This window comes from Quercus suber, unplaced genomic scaffold (assembly GCF_002906115.3).
Source record: "Quercus suber isolate HL8 unplaced genomic scaffold, Cork oak 2.0 scaffold_256, whole genome shotgun sequence".
NCBI classification, from domain to species: Eukaryota; Viridiplantae; Streptophyta; class Magnoliopsida; order Fagales; family Fagaceae; genus Quercus; species Quercus suber.
In genome coordinates, this window is record NW_027069712.1 from 468,377 (window position 1) to 479,131 (window position 10,755).

The window sequence follows — 10,755 nt, forward strand, 5'->3', positions numbered from 1 at the left end:
TTAAAATTTAAAAATCCTTGTTGGATTTGAAATTTCTTAATTCTAAATTTATAAATTTATTATTTGGGTATGTTTTACACCTATGACTATTTGAAATTATAAAATATGAAATCTATTGAGGTATGCCTAAAAATATCTAAACTATGAAGTTAGATGTTATTTTAAATCAAAATATTTCAAAGTTTAAGATCTTTGATGGATTTGGTTAAATCCAAATCTTTGATCTTTTTAAAAACTACCCAAAAAAAGGTATTTGAATTTTAATCATCCTAATTCAAATCCACTTGCCAAAATCTTGCCACCTGAACACACCATCATTGGAACGTTTTTTGTTTTTGACAACCCTATCCAAATCAATCAATCTATTTTAAGCGACATCCATCATATTATTCATCATTTTTCGGGGTATCTCATGGGCAATGAATGAAAGTTAGTAAAAAATTTGGGACACCACTCCTTTATATTATAAGATAACAAAACTACTAATATTTTATGAGAGGAAAAAGAAGACTCGTACTTACACACTACACACACACAAAATAAAACACTCATATACATATTCATTTACTTTTTTTTTTCTTGGTAAATTGAAATGAATTGTGATATCAACTCTATAATAACTACTTGTATTTAGCTTAGCACACTAATTAAATTTGTTATTTTTTTAAAAGAATCCATTAATTTTTTATATAGACCGAGTACAAATTCCAAATCTCATGTCCGTTAACAATAAACTTTTCGAGTCAAACTATTTCATAATCACCTCTTATTTTACTAAAATTTAAATAAACTAGTTGTAATAAATAATTATTTTAATTAAATTATTTGTAAATGAAATCTAGTATTTCTTTTTTCACAAACTCTATTGTTTAAAATTTTTTATTTCATAATAATGTGTATCAACCATAGACATGATAAATATTAACATTAACATCCACACACAAAGAAAATTATTTATTCATTTATTTATTTTTAAATACCTAAGTCCGACCATATACCAACAACACTTGTAGACCCCAGAGATACATCAACACAATCGTACGGTCAAAAACTAACTGACACACTTCCACCGCCACACCCCAAAAAAAAAAAAGAACCAAACACAGAAACCAACGGCCAAGATCACATCAAACCTCGTATCTTTTATAAAATATCTTAAAGCCCGCGCCAGCGTAACCACCCACTGAATGCGCAACACGTGTCCTCACTTCCCACAAAAACCAGTTACAACAACAAAAGAGCGAGAGAGAGTAGTTTTATAGTTTAAAGTACTACGTTTCTGACTGACGTTGCGTGGGCCCCAATCTATTCACCAATACACACTTTCCTTATATAACCAATTCCACTACCTATTATATAAAAAAACACTATAAAAAAAAAAACAACTAAAAAAAAAAAAAAAAAAAAAACTTCTTATTAGCTCAACTTACTCTTTTCTCTTCTCGCTCTCATTCTCTCTCTCTTCCTCAAAGAGAACAGGTTTTCTTTCTCTCTCTCTCTCTCTCTCTAAATTTTTTTTTTTTAATGATTCTTTGTGTGTATATTTATATATATGTATATATTGTGTATATATACTTGTGTATGTGTGTATATATGTGTGTGTGTGTGTGAGATTAATAAAGTTTAAATTTTTGTGAAAAATGATTGTGGTGTGTGAAGGTGGGAATTTGTAGAGAAAGATCTGATGTACTTGCCGGTGGATCTCAACTATACACAAGATCATGATGGCCCTTGAAACCAAAGGTACCAAATTTTTTGTTTGTTGAATTAATTTTTGTTTTTTGATCTGACGGTTACTGCTCTGAATTCTCCTTGTGTCAGTGTAATTCTGGCTCTTTTATTGGTTTGATTCTGTTATTGTATGGTTGTGTGTTGAATGAAACTCTTAATGAATGAAAGATGAAATTTTTATTTTGAGAATTAGTGTTTGTTTGAGGAAAAGGAGGGATTGGTGTCAGTGGCAGTGTTGGGATAAGGATAATTGTTAGTAGTGAGTGATTGGTGGGGATCTGGGAAATAATTGTGATGTGGGTTTTGAATTTCGAGGTGTTTTGAGTAAATTAAAGTCGTTTTCAGGTTTAAATTTGCAACTAACAAGGTAGTGGTTGAGCGTGTGAATTTACATGTGGGAGGTGTATGATAGAAAGTTTCATTCTTGGTTATCTTTTTGTTTCTAGAATGTGAAATTAGAGCTGAGAATCAAACCCAATTGACCAGTTGAGCCGGGGTGTATGTCATGGCTGGGGAAATTCTGAAGCCGAGCATTCTATCAAACAGTTTGGTTTTGTGAAACCTATCAACAACTTTTAGCTTAGATATTCTTAAGAAGCCTTTTGTTTCATGTTTTCCCCTTGGCATTTGTATAATGGATATTTGTAATTGTAGTGGAGAGATGGTGTCTTAAAATCGTAATGTGATTGAATATCCTTAGTTGAACAATGAACTTGAAGTGTAAATGAATTAAGGTGTCAATGAAGTTTTCTGTATTTGTCTTAGACTTGCTTCAATGAAGTTCTTAGTAGATCCTAATCCAAGTTAGAATTTCCTTGGGCAGTCTGAATGTTTGCTTGAGACAAAAACATAGTTTTGTAGTGCAATTTATATCTACATATACAGCCGTGATAGCTACTCTACTGCATGTGGTAGCAGGTGATATAAGTTTGATTTTGAAGATATTAACTTAGTGTGTTAATTTCCTACAATTACTCATATTGACCTGCTTTGAGTTCTCAAGCAAACAAAAGGGTCACTTTAGGTGGTTTTGGTACTCTTACCAATTTCGGTTGAGGTTCCTCTTAGCGTATGGTCCGATGGTGCCTTGTTTCTTCTGTTTGTGCTTTTCTTAACATAATGTTTTGAGGGTCTTTATTTCTCTTTTTCTCTGTGTATAAGGTTGCGTGACTTTTCATTTTAATCCTTCCCATATATATACTCTTCTTTAGTTGATTGAAAGCACATATTTAGCAAAAAATAAAATTAAAAATAGCAAGAAAAAAAGTGGACCCTGCTCTGTCATTTTTGTCCTTAGCAATCCAGCCAGATGATTTTGCTTTGATGAGTTTAAGTTATAAAAAATAAAATAAAATAAAATAAAAATAAACAAAGGAAGAAGAAGACGACGACGTTGATTTGTTGAATTTAATTTAGTTGATTGACCAATCCAGTCTGTGTCAAAATTTGAGCGAGAAATTCCTTTTGGAGCTTTCTTGAGAATTTCCATAAAAAACATTTGCTTTATAGATTACTTTTACCTTTTTTTAAAATTAAAAAAAAAAAAGTTTTCTTGCATGTTTTTTCTTTTGTTTGATTATAAATTTATTGATGAAGATGAGGGGTGGGGTTGTGTATCTGTGGTTTACTCTCCAAAGTGGGTTCAAAAGGCCCTACCTTGGTGAGGTTCCATGTCATAAAAAAGAAATTATTGATGGAGATGAGGGTGTGGAACTCAAGTATTCCATTGAGCTCATGGATTCATAATCCACTAGGTCCTTGTGTAAATTTCCAATAAAAAAGGTCATGAAACTCAAGTGCACAAGAAGAACATGAGAGAAAAAAAATCAACTAAAGAGAATGTTAAAAATGCAAATAATCAATAAAATCGAGCAAAAAAGGGAAAAAATAAATGTCCATAGATTGCATAAAAAGTTCTGTTTTTTGTCTTGTAATTTATAACCAAAAGCCTTTTTTTAAACTTATTTATCACTTTCCAAAAACTACATCCTTTTAAAGCATTACTAATGAGATGTTGACATCTAATAAATCCATGAATTTCTCTTTTGTGCTTTGTCCAATTCTTCTTATAGGAAAAACTTGGTTGGTATTCTTTTTTAATTACCTGTAAAATAAAAGGGGGCTTATTTATGGTTGATGCTAATAAAATTCAATGTCCTAATAAATTGTTTTCTGCTTCTTAATTCTTACTGCAGAAACTATGCAAAGGAACTGTGAGGCATCCGTAAAATGCCTCCAGAGCCAGGGAATTCCTTACAACCCGCGTTGTAATGGGAATTCTATAGACAGCTTTACACAACTTAAAGATGAAATAAGTACCCACCAAGGTGTGGATGTTGATCCAGACCGCCCATTGGGTGGTGGGTTTCTTGAGCCACCTAATGATTATTACAGCAAACCTACCTATCAACATGATTTTGGCACCTGGTCGACCTTCCAATTTGACTCTCACAAGGTTCCACAGTGCCAAATCAATGCATTTGAGAGCCAGTTTTACCCCTTTACTGTGGAGAATCAGTTCCCATATGTTCCAATTAACATGATTGCTCAAGGTCACCCCTATGATTTCCAATTTCAAGATTTTCAGTATTTTGTGGTCATAGACTTTGAGGCTACATGTGACAAGGATAGAAATCCCCATCCACAAGAGATAATAGAGTTTCCGTCTGTCATTGTGAGCAGTGTGACTGGCCAGCTGGAATCAAATTTTCAGACATATGTGCGGCCAACTTGCAATCAGCATCTTAGTGATTTTTGCAAGGATCTTACTGGTATTCAGCAATTTCAGGTTTGTTCTGAACTCTGCTTACCTGTAATTATTGATAGGAAATGAAGTACACATATTGCATAAATGGTCTGTTGCAGTGTATGGTTAATGTTATAATGGCACTTAGGAAGTGAACTCCAACTTCTTTTCTTAGACTTGTGATGAATTAACTGGATAGACAAGCATATGCTTTGCTTTGGAGAACCATTTTTATTATAGTTTAGCGTCTCATAAAATTTCTAGTTTCTAATTAGGGTATTGAGAAATATTTTGTGACATTAGCAATAATTGATATTGTTAATGGTAGTTTGGTTCTTACTTTATGTAGAAAGTTTAACTTCAGACTGCTGTAGCTATGTGTTTGTCTTTGATTTGTGGATTTTAGTATCTGGAGATTTGACAGATGGTTAAACATTGCTAAGAGTTCTGAGGAAAATATTTCATCGATGAAGTGCAAATTTATGTTTTAGATCCCCCCATCCACCATCACGCCAGCCTATTTACTTTTTTTGGAACTTTGGTGGAAATGTCAGTAGGACTGTATGCAGCCTATATCGGTAACAGCATTAGGTTTTGGTCTTTTTTCCATCATAATCTAGGTCATTATATATATATAATTATATATTTTTAAATAATGGATGAAGAAGAGGAGAACAACCAAATATTTCAGTTGATACTTGCTATTCCATAAGAATATTGAAGAGTTGTGTTGTGTTTGTGTGTTTTTGTGTCTGTGTGTCTGTATGTATATCTTTCTAATTTATAAGGAAATTGAAGTTATGTCTTAGATACCTTTAGAGACATACAAGGAGCAATAAATCTAGCTAAAGAACAGGCTCTAGCTGAAAAGAATGACCATACGGTGTCTATTATGTTTGGTGAATCAGATGATGGATCTCTAGTGGTCAAATTTGATATTGGATGATTTAGTAAAAAATGGTGGAAAGCAATTTCTCATTTTTGCAATATTGCAATCGAATCAATAATGGAGGCTGATGAATCTCAATGTAAATGATTTTCTTGAAACAAATTTCATCATTCACTCCAAACTGTTGACATTAATTCTTGTCCTTGTATATATATTAAAATCTATATTGATTTTTTTTTCCTAAAAGAGAGAAGAATCTTTATGCATGGATTCTGAAGTTGACCATGCTGATATGTGCTTTATTGGATCATGGTCTTAGATTTGTGTGCAACTTTACATTGATATTAGTGGAATATCAGCTGTTTGTCGTGAAAAATATTCTCCAACTTTAATGTATGTTGATGTTGGGTGTCTTTGTACATGGTAATCGCTATCGTGGATTTTATCTATTACTACTCCTTCCATCTCAAAAAAGATGATGTGATTTTAGATGACTTGATGGTTAATAGGTAAAATTATCTGGATGCTGCTGCCTGAAACTGATGGAATATGTGACTAAATGATGGAAGAAATAGAAACTTGTACAAGAACAATACTGGATTTCTATAACTTATAAAAAAAAAAAAAAAAAAAAAAAATGGAAGAAATAGAAACTTGTACAAGAACAATACTGGATTTCTATAACTTATAAAAAAAAAAAAAAAAAAAAAAATACTGGATTTCTATAATATATATACTGAACTGTGCCATGGCCAGACTTCTCATATTTTCTGTCTTCTAAATCTCGTTCTTTCTTTGAATATTTTCTGTCGTCTTACCTGTTTGCCTTTTTACATTTTAACTTTGTTCTTACTTTATTGTCTGGTGCCAGGTGGACAGAGGTGTGACTCTAAGTGAGGCTCTCCTTAGGCATGATAAATGGCTTGAGGAGAAGGGGATAAAGAACGCCAATTTTGCCGTGGTGACATGGTCAAATTGGGATTGTCGGGTGATGCTGGAATCTGAGTGTCGATTCAAGAAGATTAGGAAGCCTCCTTATTTTAACCGGTAAATATTTATGCAGATAAATAAATATCATTTATTTGAACTCTTTGCATGTTGATATCATGTGATTCAGTTTCTCTGTTGGTGCTGTTTTCTTAGATGGATCAACTTGAAGGTTCCTTTCCATGAGGTTTTTGGTGGTGTGAGGTGCAATCTTAAGGAGGCAGTTGAGATGGCAGGATTGGTATGGCAGGGCCGTGCTCACTGTGGCCTGGATGATGCCAGAAACACTGCTCGCCTACTTGTGCTTCTAATGCGCAGGGGATTCAAATTCTCCATTACAAACTCTCTAATGTGGCAGACAACTGATCATTCATTGATGTGGAAGCAGTCCCCAGACCAAGTGTCCTTTTCCCCTAATCAACCCCAAAAACCGAAAGACATGCAGATTCCTATTTTCCAGCATCACCCTTATTGTTACTGTGGGGTGAAGAGCAGCAGAGCGATGATCAAGAAGCCAGGGCCAAAGCAAGGGTGCATTTTCTTTGGATGCGGGAACTGGACTGTCACTAGAGGAGCCCTCTGCCATTACTTCGAATGGGTTTCTCCCTGACCGGGAGTATGAGAAGATATCTCTCTCAATCTCTCATGGTCATATCCTAAGTTTTCTTAACGTAAAAAATGGAAAAAAAGAAGGGACAAAGTAGTGGGTTGTCTCCTAGTAGAAGCTTATGCCTTGCTTGGTGAGGTTTTTTGCTTCATACAGAATACCATATAAATAGTTGGCTCAATTGCTTAATAGTGTGTCTCTGCTAAACACCAAAGTAGTCCTTTAAGAAATGGGAGCTCCAACCTGTAAAGCTGACTTATCGTTGACTGGACAACAATTGGGAATGGTGAGAAATCGGTAGTTAGGATGGTGCTTTTACATGCTCAGGCATGCTAAGTTATCTTAAATAATTTGTGAGGTAGGGACACTTATCTTAATGCATTTTCTAATGGGAATCAGTAGATCATCTGCTTGGCCTGGTTTGCTGCATGTCACTTGTTTGCTTTTAGATTCCTACTGTTGTCTTGTCTTAAGTTGTCTCGTCTGTTCATTGTTCTAAATTGTTTTTTAACCTTTTAGTGCTTTCTTTCAACAATGGCAACCTTTTGGATTTTGCATGAAAGTTAACGTAGTGTTGGTTCTGACTTATTGTTATGTTGGAAAAAAATAAAACGAGGAATTCGATTTTTATTGTTTGGCAAGCTACCAACTTAAAAAGTTAACAAATATAAATTTTTTTTTTTAAATTTCCGCTACTACAGTTTTCTTTCATATTTTCTAGATAGTGAATAATAATACTCTCTTTGTAAGGACTCGATAAGTTAAAAATACCATTTTAAAAAAAAAAAACTTGTAGAAGCCTTAAAAAGAAAGATGAAGAAATAGGTGATTCTATTTCGTTACATCTGCCTCAAACTTTTTGGTGGTTTTAGTATCTCGTTATAATTTATAAAGCAATGTTTCTTCGATAACTCAAACTTTTTGTTGGAAAAGGTTTCTCTTCAAAGCCCTTCAAATTTATTGGATAACGTCATTTTTTTACTATTCCAATAAAAGACTCACATATTTAAAATTACTAAGTCAGTATTTAGTTTTTATTTAAAAGTCTACAATTTTAAACAAGTGAGAGTCTTTTATTGGAATAGTAGACCACATCACTTGTCTACCATGAGAACTTTATAATTTCTCCTTTTTTGGGGGTGGTGGGAAGGGCATGCGAGCAGTGTTCTGTTCCACGGGATGCCTACAGGCCAAGGCAACTGTGCATATTAATGTGCCATTTGGCTTTTCTCTGAGTAAAGAGGCAGCTAAAATAATGTGAATAATGTGAAAGGTTTAGCTGCTGGTATGTGCATACATAGGTTATACCTCCAAGACAATCAGGGAAGAGAAGTAAGCACAAACATGATTTTAGGGTCTGGCTGTTTACAATGACCGGACAAATTATGTCACACCAAATCCCATATGGAAATAGGCACTAATAGGAGAAAGTTTAACAATATACTTACAACCACAATAAGCAGAAATTTTTTTTTTTATTAAATTAGTCAATTAGAGCCACTACATTTTTCAAGCTCCATACCTAACTTACATAAGCACATGGGGGTGGTGGCAGCCATTCTAGAATAACTCACCGCTCACACAACACCCCATCATAAGCTAAACAAGTATAGATTAAATAAGTGAAGAAATGAGAGAAGAACAAGAATTTACAAAAAAGGACAGTAGTCCATTGAATCAGGAGTCAGGTTGCTCAGATTTCAGTGGTGCACCTGATGAGGATGCACAACTCCCATTCTGAAGGTAGAGGCTGTTGGCAACCATAGAATCACTAACCAAGCCAACGTCAACATCGTCGAAGTTTAGGGTGCCTCTAAGCTTCCGGGTACTGAAGAAATAAGTAATTCAGATGAGGACATGGTCAATATAGTACAATAACGGGGAAAAAGCCTCAAACCTTAGAAGTTGAAGCATATAGAAAAGCATACCCATTCAAGCGGTTATTGATGGCAGTCAGGTCTTTTGAAGGGCTCTGATATGCATGTGTACTCTCTCCAACGCAAGCATAATAGCTTTTCGAGCTATGTGATATCAGAGCATCCATCTGCAGACATAATTCAATTTTTATTTTTTATTTTTTGGTCAGCATAAGGAATCAATAACTAGTCCAAGGATGCTTAGCTCCTAATTTAAGAACAGGGTATTTGCAGATTCAAGTTATTTTGATTCAAGTCTGCTTTGAGAGCACAGTCACTGCATTATTATCACCAACATTTTATATTTTATATTTTTGGGTTTGGTCAAAGTATCAGCATCACAATCAACAGAGGAAGCTAAAAAATAATATTGATCCAAAGGAAATAAGTTATCACTGTTAGCATTCAATGTTGAATGAGAACAAGAAATGCATCACAGCATTTAGGTGGTCAAATAACAATCAAATATTTCATCAAGCACCCATAACAATTCCTTATTATGGATGCTTCATCATCAACATAACCTTTCTTTTTTATTTTAATAAATACATTTTTTTTGGAAGAAAAAAATATAGGTGAAGGTCAAATGCTACACTAAAACATAAAAAAGACATGAAAATCATCATCTCAGATTGTAGAGAGAGAGAGAGAGAGAGAGAGGACATTGATCAAATTCTATTAAAAGGGGGACCGGCTTGTGTCCAGTGAAAGTTTTCACTGGACACGTTAGATCTTGGACACGTGTCCAAATCCTGCTGTGTCCAGTGAAAATTTTCACCGGACACAAGCCTTGCCCATTAAAAGGACCCTCAACATCCACTGGAAACTCCGGTTTGAAGATCTCAAAAACACCAACTTTAGTCCAAGAAGTGGAATCTCAACACCCTCCACAAAAATGCCATTTTGAACATACTCCTTCCTATAAAGAATTCATTGTGTAGAGCTTAAATTTTTTGTTCCAAGGAAATTGTAAGAAACACAAGTTCTACACACTTATTTCCATGCCTAGCCTACAAATTTATTTGCCCATCAATGAGATAATAGATGAAGGGAAATTTCTACATAAAAAAGCAGTTGATTTGCTTTCTAATAATGCCACCGAATTCATATAAATCTACACACCCCCTTAACAGTTAACTATGAAATATATATATATATATATATTTCATATGTCCATTCAATTGGTAATTCTCACACCGAAATTAAGTGAAACAAAATCAGCTTTTGGGGGGGGGGGGGGGGTGAGGGGGGTGGGTATTTGTGACTCAAGGTTCTAACAAACTGAAAATGTAACGGAATTGCATAATCAACCCTCTGATGAAAGATGCCCATGAACTCAAATGTCAAATATATCTAAAATGACTTCACATAACACATGAAGAATAATACTCATCTCCGAATGCTGCTTGTCTTTTGCTAGAGGGGACTCATCAATATGTGAGGTCGACAAATTTGATCAAGAAGGAAAAGGAGCAAATATCCTCCTAATAACACCTAAAGAAACATACAAGTACCTTGGATGATCGCAATGGAGAGACATACACATTGTGTGTAGCTGATACTTTCTTCGGAGACATATCAGGGAGACTTGGAAAAGGAGATATTTTAGGCGATCCAGGACATTGAGCTAATCAGCCAAGAAAGACAAAAGAGGCATATCAGGCAATGACAAGCAGGATGGCATTTGCAATCAAATGAGCTTAACAATTACATATAAATTCGTAACAAAAGTATACCATCATTATTATTGTGGACTTCAGGAACTCGGTTAGTTTTTGTAGTTGCTCCAGCAGGGCCAAGCTCAACCAGCAGAGGCTTTACAGCGGGGATAAAAATTTCATTGTAAAATGTAATGATATCAACGTGATCTGGTCCTGTT

The 10,755-nt window shown here is 34.4% G+C and overlaps 2 protein-coding genes across 2 annotated transcripts; one reads left to right on the top strand and one right to left on the bottom strand.

Annotated features, from left to right (window-relative positions):
- The first annotated feature begins 1,354 nt into the window (after nucleotides 1-1,354).
- Nucleotides 1,355-7,389, top strand: LOC112008799 (uncharacterized). Its single transcript, XM_024041138.2, has 5 exons — nucleotides 1,355-1,479; nucleotides 1,660-1,743; nucleotides 3,927-4,519; nucleotides 6,238-6,413; nucleotides 6,510-7,389. The coding sequence occupies exons 2-5, from the start codon at nucleotides 1,722-1,724 to the stop codon at nucleotides 6,961-6,963; spliced, it is 1,245 nt and encodes a 414-aa protein (XP_023896906.1). The 5' UTR covers nucleotides 1,355-1,479; nucleotides 1,660-1,721; the 3' UTR covers nucleotides 6,964-7,389.
- A 1,027-nt stretch (nucleotides 7,390-8,416) lies between these two features.
- On the bottom strand, nucleotides 8,417-10,754 carry LOC136070736 (retinoblastoma-related protein 1-like). The gene is made up of 4 exons (XM_065781087.1): nucleotides 10,613-10,754; nucleotides 10,391-10,503; nucleotides 8,889-9,004; nucleotides 8,417-8,788 (listed from the first exon to the last, which is right to left on the bottom strand). Exons 2-4 carry the CDS (start codon nucleotides 10,451-10,453, stop codon nucleotides 8,638-8,640), a joined length of 330 nt encoding a protein of 109 aa, XP_065637159.1. The 5' UTR covers nucleotides 10,454-10,503; nucleotides 10,613-10,754; the 3' UTR covers nucleotides 8,417-8,637.
- Between the last annotated feature and the right edge of the window lies 1 nt (nucleotide 10,755).